This window comes from Trachinotus anak, unplaced genomic scaffold (assembly GCF_046630095.1).
Source record: "Trachinotus anak isolate AG129_WGS33_773 ecotype Australia unplaced genomic scaffold, CSIRO_AGI_Tana_v1 ptg000004l, whole genome shotgun sequence".
In the NCBI taxonomy this organism is placed as follows: Eukaryota; Metazoa; Chordata; class Actinopteri; order Carangiformes; family Carangidae; genus Trachinotus; species Trachinotus anak.
The window spans coordinates 3,030,532-3,044,946 of NW_027273855.1; the positions used below are offsets into that span (position 1 = coordinate 3,030,532).

At 43.7% G+C, this 14,415-nt stretch overlaps 1 protein-coding gene and 1 long non-coding RNA gene across 6 annotated transcripts in view; one reads left to right on the forward strand and one right to left on the reverse strand.

Annotated features, from left to right (window-relative positions):
* Positions 1 to 14,415, reverse strand: part of LOC139620090 (helicase ARIP4-like) — an 80,977-nt gene that overhangs the window by 30,862 nt on the left and 35,700 nt on the right. The window contains exon 1 of one of the 5 annotated variants that reach the window (XM_071475274.1): positions 9,216 to 9,486. The exons of 2 other annotated variants lie outside the window; for them this stretch is intronic. In XM_071475274.1, the coding sequence (XP_071331375.1) occupies positions 9,216 to 9,219 (4 nt within the window). In that variant the 5' untranslated portion in view covers positions 9,220 to 9,486. Of the gene's footprint in view, positions 1 to 2,933; positions 3,203 to 7,322; positions 7,640 to 9,215; positions 9,487 to 14,415 lie in introns of those variants that run through there. 2 more of the 5 variants (XM_071475273.1, XM_071475275.1) reach the window with 2 other exon arrangements.
* Positions 3,223 to 6,430, forward strand: LOC139620092 (uncharacterized). Its single transcript, XR_011690741.1, has 4 exons — positions 3,223 to 3,772; positions 3,895 to 3,999; positions 4,918 to 4,951; positions 6,194 to 6,430. It is a non-coding gene; the product is annotated as an uncharacterized lncRNA (long non-coding RNA).

Consider the following 14,415-nt stretch of genomic DNA (forward strand, 5'->3'; position numbering starts at 1 on the left):
ACTTCATCCTGGGGGGAGATATTCTGTTTTCTGTGGATGCAGTTCATCTCTTAAGAACAATATTTAATAAGTATGCCTATTTTTATGTGGATCAAAATGCACATAATTACAGACGATCACAGGATCCTGTCATTCAGATAAGTAGTTACTGAAAAAATAGTGAGATTTTATCTCGTAACTAAATAATTCACCAGCCTATGCCAAAAAACAAACTCTCTCATTTCCTGGTCTGTGACTTTATTTTCCACCAAATTTCACTGAAAATGTATACAATTTTTTAACATTACTTGCTAATTACTAGCCTGGAATCCAGACCAATCAGCGAGCTCCAACAGATGGGTCCAACCCCCGTCCAGAAACGGGTCAGACCATTTATCTAAAATGGTTGTGATTGGTGGGTTTGATATGATGACTGACACATTAACAACAGGCTGATGTGAAGAGGTTTGTTGAATCCTCGATCGCCACAGCATTTCCACTGTAGCCTTTATATCTTTCTGTCAGTCTGTGCTACATCACGTTTCATTGCTCTGGTTGGTTGGTGTGCAGCCGCTGATGACGCCGCTCGGGAATCGGAAATTAACCGAGAGGTTCCAGACACATTCACACCTGACATTGGACTAGCTAACAGGATGAAAACCAAATAGGAGGTAATGAGCAGTCTTGTACTTATAACTGACGCTTCTATAGATGAAGGTGCATCATACTGTTAAATATGAGTAAAACTGAACCTTTAAAACACATAATAAACTGAAAGATTAATGGGAAAAATGAGATTTCATGACAGAATTGTGATGAAAATCTGATTAGGTTTTCAACCGCAGACAACCAGAACTACAAAAAAACCCAAACACATCACTCCCTTTCATCATGAGCTGAACTGATTCCTCTTATCTCCCTGCAAAAATAAACTAAGGCTCGAAAAGAAAGTCTGGATTTCAGCATTTATGTAAATTAATCATTAAATGGGATTTAACCCTGGTTTATGGCCAAACTGTCCTGATTACCTGGAAATTCACTTTTAATTTGATGACAAATGACAAACAATCTTTGTTGAGCTTTAACTGGACTAAAATGTGACAGAAAAACACAGAGGTCAGATGTTTTTTTGAGAAATCAGCAGTGTCTGATTCAACAAAAGTGTTTGTGTGAAGATATAAGAAGGAGGGAGGGGAGGGGTCAAAATGTCACCGTGACAGAAACGGAGACGTGTCATGGATCAGTGTGAACAAGGTCAGTGGGTTGTGTTAAGAGTCGAGGTCAACATGCAACACACAACTTCTTCGATTCTCTCTTTTATTTGCTGCTGTGCACAATACAACGTCCTGCTTTAATAAGAGCTCACACACACACACACACACACAGTCTCAGTCTCACTCAAGACAGAAAGTTGCTCTCGAACAGACAGACAGGCCACCGACGCTGAGGCTGGTCGGACGAGAGGGGACGCTTATGTAACCGCTGCCTCTGGCTGTTATACAACCACCACGCTCACAAGAACCTCACGTCCTGTACGCACACACACGCACACGCGCGCACACACACTCACACGTACCAGCTCACAGTCACACAGTCACACTGGCAGGAGCAGGCAGACCCAGACCAACACACTGACGTTCAAAAGAAGATCTAGACTTTGAGACACACACACTCTCAAACAGACACACACTGGCACCTACTGCACGCCATGATGAGTGCGTCTGCCCCGTGTGAGCGCAGGCATGTGTATGTGTGAGTGTGCGACAGTGCGTGCGTGTGTGTGGTCAACGTCTGGATTTTCTGCCACTCTCACACTGTTCCTCTTATTTTTACAACTGTTTTCCAAACTGCAGCGGCTGTAAAAATGACGGGGTGATTTCAGGTGGAGGGAGCAGACAGACGAGAGTGATGGAGGTGGACACGCTGTGGCGCTGATCAGGAGATAAACTGAAACACAACACATCCATACATCAGATCAATACATCAGTCAGTGAACTCCGGCCACACAACTTCAGCAGAAATGTCACTTTTTCATTTTTCAACACACAATCAATCTTTGATTTCCTGGATGTCTGATGTCACAAGCCTTCTGTTTCTCTTGCACACCTAATGCCAAACAAATTGGAAACATTACTGATTACTGATCTGTGATTTGTGTAGACTTTATAGGGTCAGCCAAGTTTCCTAGAACTCAAGGTGATTTCCTGAAACAGCCTTTTCTGTCTAACATCTGGTCCACATGCCCTCTGCACTAACATATCACAACGATCAGGCAGGGACAAAAAAACAAAAAAAAAAACCCAAAACCATAAAAAAAAAAAAAAAAAAAAACCAAAGAAGAAATATTTGTGGAAAATCAGTCGTGGTTTCCTTCCAAACACAGACAAAGATTTAACCGAGCTACAGAACTTATATAACAGAGAGAGGCCAAAAAAATGATCTTAAGAATGCTGCTGCTCTCAACATGACAAAAAAAGCACGCGCACACACACACACACACACAAAGTGACACACACACCTCTCTTATATAACAGACTGCCCTAAATGAGATATTAAGGCTGCTTTATTAGAGTGAGGCAGGTGAGTTATGAAACCCTCCTGCTGGCTGTGTGTGTGTGTGTGTGTGTGTGTGTGTGTGTGTGTGTGTGTGTGTGTGTGTGTGTGTGTGCAGGACAAACATGAAGAGAAAGACTTGAGTGTGATAGAGAGAGAGAGAGAGAGAGCAGCGGAGGGGTGATGGGTGATAGAACAAGTTGTTTGTAGGCCAGTGTGTCACTGCTGCTGGGGAGGAAGAGGAGGAGGAGGAGGAGGAGGAGGAGGAGGAGGAGAGGACACACACACACACACACACGTCTAGATGCTGCATCACATCATAACTGTGCCGCTCATACTACAGCCTGTTACATAAACCGTCGTTGGCAGCGCTCAGAACGCAGTGTCACTGTCAGACTCACCGACTCAGAGCCGCCGCCGGTCCCCGGTGCTCACACTGGTCTGCGTCAGTGCCGTTGCCCCACCTGTGCTCTGACCCCAGGTGAGTGTACTGTAAAACTGACGTGTTTAACCCCTTTGACCTCAGTGATGAGTTTGACAGTGGCCCACGTGGGCGGGGTCAGAAAAAGCGACTATGACTCTATAAACCTGAGGAACTGATTCAAATTAACCAAGTAATTTCACCTCTACCTGCAAATTAAGTTTGTTCAAACCAAAACTAACGCACAGATTTTCTTGTGTTCTCAACCACACAGGTCGGTCTTTTCAACCCCCACAGTGGCAGGCGCACTGTACCTTGGTTGTCATGGTTACAATAATAAACATGCCAACTGGTTCGGTTTAGGAAAAGATGGTAAATTAAGGTTAAAGTACTCCCTCAACATTAGACGATCTTTGTTGTCATGGTTACAATAATAACAACACGGTTAACCCATCCATCCATCTGGACTTTGTCGCTCTATAAACTACGTCACTGCACTTTTCCCTTTGCTCCTGTCATCATTACCACGACCTCCAGATGTCGCCTAGCAACAAAACCTAACTATGGGTCATGGTCATAATAACCTGCTGACAGACAACCTGTAAGATCGTTTCCTTACAGGAGGACAGACTATGTGTAATGGATGATACACACTAGTTGCTGGCATGTGATTCAACTTTAGTGATTCAAATAACAGTAAAGAGCTTTTCCTCTGCGTCTCTGAGGGCTCTCTCTCCAACACCAGGGGAAATATTGGTTCACAAGCCTTTAAATGACTGGAAGCGACTACAGAGTGTGGAGTCAAACATGTGGCAGAGGGTGAAGCACTTTAACTAATGTGACTGTTCATTTAAACAACCCTGTCATTACTGTGAGTTTATACACATATCCAACATGTGCACATAATGTGAGTACTGAGCGTAAAGTTCAAGTCTTTTTAGGTCGTCGTTGTGCAGCTGCCTCCTGACAGGAGTCGGGTCCGCGTCGGCTCCTCTGCAACCTGTGATGACCCACGATGCCCTTCTCTGACGTCAGCGTGTTAGGAAGTAAGTTAGCGGTTGCTCAGGAATGTCATTCAGCTGTTAATACACGTCAGTAAGATGCGCCGCCGCGTCCATGGTTTTGGACGTGTTTCAACATCATTTCAGAAACTTCACGTTCACAGTGAACACGTGGTGAGTCACACCTTTAAACTTCAGCTACACTAATAAAAGATAATCAGGTGATCACAGGAACATTAACTCAATCATTATTCAGGCTCTTGAGGTCTGGCTGTAATCCTGAAGTATTTGGTTCCAGTGTGAAATAATGTGACCTTTTCTGGCTTGACGCGGTCACTGTCCACATGATGTTCACTCTCTGGTCACAAGACTGTTGTAACAGGAGACAGCCATTCAGAGAGAGAGAGAGAGAGAGAGAGAGAGAGAGAGAGAGAGATAAGGCGAGACAAGGACAGCGGGAGTTTATTGATGTGAGAAAAAAAAACAGCATTAAGAGTGAAGCCTGTATAATCTATAAGACTGAGTGTGTGGAGCGAGGGACAAACAGAAAGAGCAGAAAAAGAGGCAGGGAGGGGAAGGTGGAGGTTGGGTGAATGGGTCTGTGCAGCGGCGAGGTGAAAATAAAAAAAACAGAAAGAGAAGTTAAAAGGAGGAAATTTACATTGATGGAGAACAAAGATCTGGGAGCAGGAAGCAGGGCGATAAAAAAAAAAAAAAAGACGACATCAGGGGAGTGGGAATGAGAGCCGTGTGGCCGGCCCAGCCGAGCCTACATCCTCCATGCTGTGGCATTATGAAAGCAGCCAGACTGCACGTGCTCCCGGCGTTTGGCCCGGACCCTGGCTCCGGTCTGAACAGGACAGGTTGTCCCTGCCTGGCGCGAGGGTGAAAGAGGATCAGTCAAACCAGCTCCTTCCTGCTGTATTGTACCACAGCTGCTTTTATTTTTCTTTTCACAGTAAGCAGCTCGTCACTGATGGGCAGATTGTACTCACAGGTATGTATGTCTGCAGAAACACACACACACACACACACACATACATACATACATACACGCAGCCTCCACAAAGGATATGAGATAGAACAGTGTGTTCTTTCAGCCTTTATCGCCCCTCCACATGCCACATTCGCAGCGATGACAAGGCATCTAGTGTCTCTTCTCACAGAGGGCCAAACACCCAGAGCCACACTAAATTACAAGCAGTAGACATTAGTTATTGCTCCACGAAGGATCCTTGTGAACACGTTTCTAAATAAACGCCAGCGCAGAGAGAGGCAGATGCAGCGGAGCATGGCGACCCCCGAGCAAAACCAAAACAAAAGTTGTGAGGTTTAAATGGGATTTAAAGTCTTAATCCTCAGCTGGTCAGTTCAGAGATCCTGAATAATGACCCAACGATCAGACACATTTCTGTTTGAACTAATCTCAGTTCAAATATTCAGCAGCAGCTCAGCTCTTTTCATGTGTAGTTTAGGGATAAATGAACTTTCAGAGCGTTTCAACCTCTGGGTTGATAAAACCCTTCACACGAACACGGTCTCTCGCTTTCTAATGTCAGAGACGAGCAGATGAACAGTGAGGACAGTAACACGTTTCTCATTGTTTGGTGTTTGTACCTCACAGCATTGGATTTAAATTAAAACACTGGTGGTGAAGTTTGAGTGATTCACAGAGAGACCCCCACTGCCACTGACCCCCCCACCCCCCCTCACATTTTGCACAGTGCGCATATTTGTATTGTGTATATTTAAATTTTCTTTTCATATCTTTATTGCACAATAGTTTTAGTGCTAAATTTTTCTGTTTATATCTCAGTGATCTGACCTGCAGAACTTTTATCTTTGTTTCCATCTTTGTTTATCTTTGTTTACATTTTATTGTATTGTTTACTGTTTCGCACCAAGACAAATTCCTCGTACGTGAAAACCTCCTTGGCAAAAAACTAATTTTGATTCTGATTCCGATTCATTTTCACACGAGGCAGCCCTACCTGACCTCAGTCCAGCTGATCCAGCTCCTCCTCTGAAAGCCGGTGTCTGTGAGCTGGAGACTTCGGTTAAGTTTATATGAACTTGTACTTTAGTGTCACTAAAATTGGGCTGATTAAACTCCACACGCTGTTCATCAGATATGGATGGAAACACCTGAATAAAGCTCATTATTAACCTCACGCTCACTGTTGCATTTCAAATCCAATGTGCAGCGACAACACAAGAAACTTCTCTGTCCTGTTTTCAGACTGCTCCCGCAGAGTCGCACACTGCGTTTGAAGATGATTCAAGTGGAATCTTAGAAAATGAACTTTTTGCACATAAGCCTGTTAATCAGGCCTGAAAAGGCTCATTTTAATAAATAAACACTTTGAGTCTTATTAGAGTTTCAGTTGAAGTTTGGCAAAATGACAGATTTAAACTGTGTGAATTTGCATGAGTTCCTGAGCCTCCTGCCTTTGCTGAGTAAATACAGAAGGAAATTACACCCTGTGTGAGAAAAAGACTCCTGCCAGATTTTACCTCTCTCCACCCAGACAAGCTGCAGACTGCGGCGGCGCTCTGTCCCCGCCTGCTGCCTCATGCGTTTACCCCCCTAACCCACTGGTCTGATGAACCATATGTTTTCCTGCCTCCACATGCTCACACTTCCAGCATGGCCCAATCCTACTCGGATCCGCCTATCACGAAGCGGCATTGGTTTAGGTAACCGTAGAAACAACCAATGAGAGGACGGGCCTGAAACGACAACACGAGAGAACGGCGGCCGGCACGCGTGTAGAGAGACCGGCTGAGAGATGGAGGGAGGACTGACCGAGGAGAGGAAAGGGGAGGAATTGAACAGAGGGAGCGAGAAAGGAGGAAAGTGACTGAAAAGATCTGAAACATGAAGAGATAAAAGAGTAGAGAGAGAAAACAGAGAGAAAAGAGGAGAGAGAGCCGGTGCATGCATAAGTAGGTATGGATCCAGTGTTACACAACAACGTTAAGTAACTTAACAAGCGTCAATCAACTACTGCCACACACTCTCCTCACTTCTGAGACAGCTGTAACTAATGTCTGCTCGTCAGATCTGTGCGGGTTCTCGTTTTCCCTCCCTTTCATCTCCTTTCTGGCTTCATTCATGCTGCTTTTCTTCAAACAGGATGCAGCTGGGAGGCACCTCCGCAGCCGAGGAGCTCAATATCTCATCAGCTGAACCACTGAGCATCTGTGCAGCATTTCTTCCTGTTCTCAAAAGCATCGCCCCGTCTCCAACCTTTCTGCACCCCCACCCCCTCCTTCGATTTCCTCTCTTTGCTGCTGCTTTCCTCGAGGTCCGGGATTCAACCCTTTGCTAACCCTGCCTCGGGGGTCAGGGTGATGATGTCACCTACCTGTGAATGACTCTGTTTCGTCCAGGAGCAACATGGTTATCGAGCGGAGAGAAGAGCTGGTCTCCTCTGCTTTCCTTCGTCCTCTCCTCTCTGATCTCTTGGTCTCTAACTCCCTGTCAAACTCCCTCAACCACCTCCTCTTGTGGGAAGAAAAACTTTGACAAGAAGTGAACAGGAGGTGTGTTTCTCCTCCTCTGAGCCTTGTTTACACTCGACTGGTCTTTAATCTACTGCCTCAGTGACTGACTGACTCACTGACTACTGGGCAACCGGTCTGTGTGCTCCTCTGGAGTCAATAACAATGTGAATGTGAGGCAAAGGCAGGCAGGAGGGCTGGCAGCTGAAAAACTTACATAACCCTCATGCTGGAGCTGGGGCCCCCCTGAGGGGGGACTCATACGGCTGATTGTCGCTCATTACCCAACCCCCTTCAAAAAAAAAACCACTCCTCCATAACACACGCAGGAATACAGAGCATGTACGGAAGCAGCCGCCCACATGCTCATGCTGTCCGTTTATGTGTTTGTTGGTCAGTAAAAAAAAATAACAATGTTTGTCATTTGTTGGTTAAATGAAACTGAAAACTGACAGAAAAAAAGAGAAGACACAGAAATACAAACAAAGTAAACACTCATGTTTCCTCTTCATAGACAACTTCTCACCTGGAAATTCATTTGAGATTGTTTCAAGAGCTTTGTTAAAAAATAAAAACTTTCTTACTTTCACACATGAGCCAGAGCCCTATTGACCCAGACAGCTTGTCTGTGTGTGTCTGTGGGTGTGTGTGTGTGTGTGTGTGTGTGTGTGTGTCAGAATAAAAGGGCACAGAGGAGGAATTTAGCAAATCTGTGTTGAGCTCTGGGACACACCAACAAACCAACACCAAAAAACTCTCAGAAGTCACATGATTCATGATCCACAAGAAAAATCCTCATGTATGTAGGAACGTAAACAGTAATCCACACACATACACTCAGTCAAAGACTTTCATGTCATTATGAAAAGTATTTTAAAAGATCATTTACACTGAATGTTAATATTAATATTTCAGCTCAAAACTCTTGATAAAAACCTCTCACACCACTGTTTCATCAGGAGTGACTTTCGCACCAGACTACACCCACAGAATGGGTAAAACTACTTCTACACCTCCCTGTGTCCAGTTAATAAAAGTCCCATGTAACAGTGCTGTGTTTTACGTGCAGTTGTTAAAACGAATGCCGTAGAACAAGCAGTTACATTCTGCTAAGTGGCAATCCATCCATTTATAGAAAGCACAATGTGTCCAGAAGCAAATTTGTCCAACTTCTGAGGCTAATCATTCCAATTTGTTACAGTTTTTTTTCCACAGACCTGAAGGAACACCGTTACAAAAACTTACAGGACACACTTCACCCTGATTAAATGGCTCATTACCCTGAGACTGGAGGCAACTATTATTTGCAAAAACTGATTTTGAGCGAGAGATTAAACTAAATTCAGACTTCTTCTACGAACAGCAAATCTAATTTCTGCTTCAGAAAGTGGCCAATTTAACCACAGAGAAAAAAGAGTCATAGCCAAACAAATCAACACTGAAGTCCATGGAAATTAAAAATAGGATCCTGTTTTTGGTAACAAGGACGACTCCTGCATCTATTTCATAATGCGCCTTATGAAACCTCTGAGCTCTGATCTGCTTGAGTGGCCCGGTCAAAGACTTGGCACTGCGGCACATATAGGTCAGTGTGATAGAAACCCCCCCACCTCCCTTTGTGCCTGCATGTATACACTGATAAAAAGACATACAGCAGACAAACAGGACGGGCAGAGAGATTAGAAGAAACAGACTGATTGATGTGTGAAAAAGAAACAACTACAGCTCGTCAGTCAAAAGAAATTCCTGCTACTCACCCATGTCATGTGGTTCAAAGTTTTTTGGTTTTTTTTGTCTCCTACTCTGGTGAGAGATCCATGTCGCCTCCTTTAGCACTTTCACTCTTAGAAACTTACTCCAGCTGCTGTGTGTTCGTCCTTCATACTGCTGACACACTTCCACACTGTCCTGTCTGGACCCAGCGATGTCAAAGTGTGTGTGTGTGCGTGAGTGTGTGAGAATGTGTGTGTGTGTGTGTGTGAGAGGCTCTTAACATCTAGCTGTAGCCTCGTCTCGCAGCTTTACCGGCGCTCCAGTGAGGACAGAAGGCCATTGGGACAATTACAAAACAATGAGTCGCTGAAAGCTGCCCTGGCCTGTCGTGTGTAGGAAACCGCCCCACCACCACCACTTGTGCTGCTTTTCCTGTCTACATCCTCCTCCTCCCTTACTCTCCTTCCCCCCTCCCCCTCCAGCCAACTGACACAGGAGCAAGTGTGATGTCAGCAAGCCCCGCCCACTCCAGAGAGGCTGCCTTAGGTAACAGGGGTAATGGGGTTCAACTGGGGGAAGAGGGCGAGAGAATAAAGAAGAGAAAAGAGGAGGAGAGATTAGTTGTCATTTATCTGAAATCTTGTGAAAATCACGATGTTTGAACAATGACTAGAGTTCAGAATGAAACTTAATCTGTCACGAATGACGACATGAAATGTAAGATGATGAAGATAAAACGAAGGGAATGAGGATGAAAAAGATTTGTCAGTATATATATATATTTTGTAATTTTTGTTACCAAAAATCTGAATCTCAACATTAATCACTATCATTAGTTTGGACGGACTGAGTCATATGTAAACTTCTGTTAAGGCTGTTTTATATACTGCAAGATGTTCCTGTTATTTTGTCCACATCTGGATATTTTGCAAACTTGGTTCACTGTCAGACTGCAGTGAATGTACATTTTGCCAAAAACCAATAAATTAAAATCAACTTTATCACATTTTGGGGGTCTTAAATTGCAATGAACTGATATGTCCTGATTGCTAATATGCAACAATAACTTTTGCCAGTTACGACAAACCACAGTGTGATTACAAGCTGTGCAATTAGGCCTCGCTGTGATTGTTCATAGGGGGAATGAAGTAATCAAAATAGGCAGAGAAAGAGGTGGAGAACAAGGAAAGAAATCAAGAACATAATTTAAAAAAAAACAAGGAGGAGAATTAAAAAAAGAGGAAAAAGAAGGTGGAGATGAATAAAGTCATGTGCTATCTATTTCTGGTCAACGTTGGAAAATTCTCCTCTGGCCTCACAGGACGGTATCGCACGTCGTAAAGACCAATAAACACGTTGTTAACGCTCTTATTGCCACAGACAGTAAATTTCAGCAACACGTAAACACAAAAACCATCAATGGAGAGAATGACAAGACAAACTGTGGAGTCTTATGGAGTGTATTTCCAACAGAAATGAAAACACTGGGGTTAATAGAGACGAGAAACAGTAGACGATGAAGGAAAAGAGAAGTGTTGTGACGGAGGTCTGGAAAGAGAAAAACATGAAAGCTGCAGAGAAAAAAAAAGAGAAGTGATGAACATGTAAGAACGAGAAATGAAGGCAGGAAAAGAAAATAGTTTGTGAAAGAAAAAGTAATCTGAGGACAGAAAGCGTGGAACAGATGGAAGTGATGAAGTCAATGAGAGAGAAAAGAGGGAAGGGGCTGTTTCAAAACAATCCTCTGAACCCAAGGACCCTTTCAAAGCCATGTTGGTGGTGTGAGATCTCACACACACACACACACACACACACACACACACACAGAGTGGAGGAAGGTGAGAGCACAGTCTAAAACGGCTACATACACTAACCCACATAGCTACTGAGCCTGGGGGAGGGGTGGTGGAGCGAGGAACAGTGAGGTGGGGGAGGAGAGACGAGGAGGAGGAGAAGTGGAGGACTGCCTGCCTAGCAACATATAAACGTGCTCACACACACACATTCACCTTTGCCACACTACCACAGTTCTGGTATCCAGCCACGCCTCCTGTGAGGAAGGAAAGCTGGCATTTCACTGTTTACATAACCTAGATTGACCAATGGGGGAGATGGGGGGGGGGGGGGGGGGGGGTTTACAGCTTTTTGAGTCCCAGTGTTTTTTTTTATTTCAGTGCACCACTTTGCCGAGGCCTGGAGGGAGAATTCAGACCCTCTATTCAGTTAGAGTAACAAACCTCAGCTTAAAGGTGAAAGTCCTGCACTCAAACACGTTTGCACTAAAATATACTTAATATCAAAAGCAAAAGCACTCAAAATGGCCCATTTTGTCAATTTGCCAGAGCTGGACTCCAAAGCCTCTTTCCCCACTGGTCAAAAAACAGACCTGTCACCTGCACGGTGCTGTTGAACCAGAAACACTCCGGCTACGCTGTGAAAGGGGAAGAAAGAGTGAGCACAGCTTCAAAATACTTTTAAAAACACGCAGTCACCGATCAAAGCATCTCACACTTTCACAGCAGCACCAACCTCAGGATGAGATGAGACAGGCCTGTTTTACCAGTTTCCAAGGCAGCTGCTTCTGTGTTTGGGTCTGTCCGAACAGAGAGGCAGTGGAAACGGGGTCAATCGGCTTTCATTAGCAGGTTTATCCACGTTTAAAAATCCTAATCACTAATTTTGGAGAAAAAAGGGAAGTTCTTGTCAGTTAAAGCAAACAGGATGCACTTGACCACAGTTTGAGCTGCTACAGCTTATGGCAATAGCAACAAAACCTAACTATGGGTCATTATAACCTGCCGACAGACGACCTGTGGGCTCGTCGGTTACAGGACAGTGTTTCTGTTACAGAGGGAAACGTAATATTAAACCTGTTATTGATGTTACACAGTTTGAGTTGTGATTATCCATCCAAACTACAAACTTTCACATGACTGAGGCAGCAAGAATAAGGAGGCTGAAAGTGTGAAGCTCAGAACGACAAGGGGGGTGTTTCTTATTCATAATGAGTTTAACCATGACTAAAAGCCGGACCCGACCTCAGTCACAGCCGTTTGTGTTGTGTTCGTTTTAGTGCTGGGTTCACATTCACCAACGATGAAGATAATTCACTTTGAGTCATCCACTTGAGAAACTTTAAGAGCTGTGCTGGAGCTGCTGTTTTTGTTTCTCAGGGACTTCTCATGCATGTAAGCTTCAAAAAACTCTGAGGGTCAGAGTTCATCTGCTGATAAAGATGATCAAAAGCTCCGGAACATCTACTAAATGGACCTTGTGCCGAGACCGTTTCCTCAACTGCTGTTGTCAAGGGTCAAGACTGAAATAAATCTTGAAGGTCAGCACGTGTTACACAGCGTGGCTGCCGGGTCATGTTCGTACCTGGAGCAGGGGTCTCCAACAGGTGGCTCACCCACGGTTCAGAGAATATAATCTGTACACACCATGGACGCGTAGTACAGACTTTAAGCAACACAACCTTGAGCAACACAACTTCACTTCAGCTTCAGTAAACCTACTCCAAATACAACTAAATAAAAACACACAGACAGACCCCCCCCTCCCCAGACCCCCCCTTCAACACCAGATCATTATTTGTCAGTTGTCAGTCAAATGAGTTACACTGTCAGGTTTGTTTACATCAGCTGTGCTGAAGGCGACATGCAGTGATAACACAACAGATATAAACTAAACTTTCCCAACAAACAGGAAACCTGTTGCAGTGGATTAAGTGAGTTAAGCCCACGTCTGTTTACATTTTAGAAAATGAAGTTTACCTGTTTTATCTTCCTGTTTGTTCTGTACCATCGGATGCACTGACAACCATCACTGAATAAAGCAGCTCCTCAGTCCACTGACTGAGGAGCTGCTTTATTCTCTGATTTTAAGCAGATTTATGGACATTTATTTGCAGTGGTGTTAATCATGTCTGTGTTCAGGTTTGACTGAATCATGACTCAGATTTCTGACACAAAAACTGACACTGATGTGAGTTTTTGGCAAAAAACGTGGGTTTTGGATATTGATAATAGAGGACTTGTTAAATTATCTTATTCATCTGATTTGGTTTGGAGATCAGTTTGAGTGTTTTGATGCAATATGTGAATAAATGTAATAATGATACAAGACGTGAGGAGCTCTAAGCCTCTTCTATTTTATCCCTGACCTTGAACATACAGAAACAATTGGTGCCTGGTCTTTAAAAAGCGAGGAATCTAGTGTGACTGGTGTCATTTACGAGACATACTACAATTTCAACAGCTGACCTCCCTGTGTTTACTTTTTTTTTTTTTTTTTTTACTTCTTATTGTGTTTATTCACTGTTGTACTTTTCTTTCTTCTCTTGAAGTTTTGAAAAAAATAACCTGAACTAGTTTATACTACTTCCCACAGATCCAGAAAATCCTGTCGAGGATGTGAATTTAGGAAAAAATTCAGCAAGGCCTTTTTTTTATTTTTATTTTTTTAAATTATGGCTTTTAAACAGCTTGATTATTAAATATTTCAACATGGCACCTAAATTGATTTTGTATCTTTGCCTGAAGATCGACTCTTCTCATCCTGAGGAAACCAACTGATGGAGCAACGCGCTGACACAGCTATAGATTTAAAAGGATTTCATGTGGATTGTGTTGCATAAAAACATGATCGTGAACAGAAAACACAAGTTCACAAAGCAAGACAACAAAGAGACAGGCTTCAGGGACTTCATCTAATCAAATAGCTAATATTAGTGAAATTATTGGATGTCGTGTGATTATAATTGTATGACCTCATCTAACCTCTATGTAAACTGGATCCAGGATTGATCTGATGAGTCTGTGGGTTAACGGGGATCCTCTGTTCCTGACCGCTGCTAAAAAGGGCCGGTCACCATCCGAGTATAAATAAACCCATGTTAGTGACATGAGTGTGACTCCACAGTGGGAGAGCTGAAACTGTGAAAGCGATGAGTCCAGATGATAACAGCTCTGAGTCCACGGCTCACACACGATTCAGAACGAGATGGCAGGTGGTTTTACTGATGAGTTATTCTGACTCATAATCACTTTGACAACGAGCCAGAGTGTTACCTGATCTGAAGGCTGCTCGCACACAAAACCTCATCTGTTTCTCCGTCTCTCTCTCTCTCACACACACACACACACACACACACACAAACACACACACACACAGCGGGATCTGGCAGTCCAGTGTATCAGTATGTAGACCAGCTGGTGTTACTGTATCACCTCCTACACTTCACTT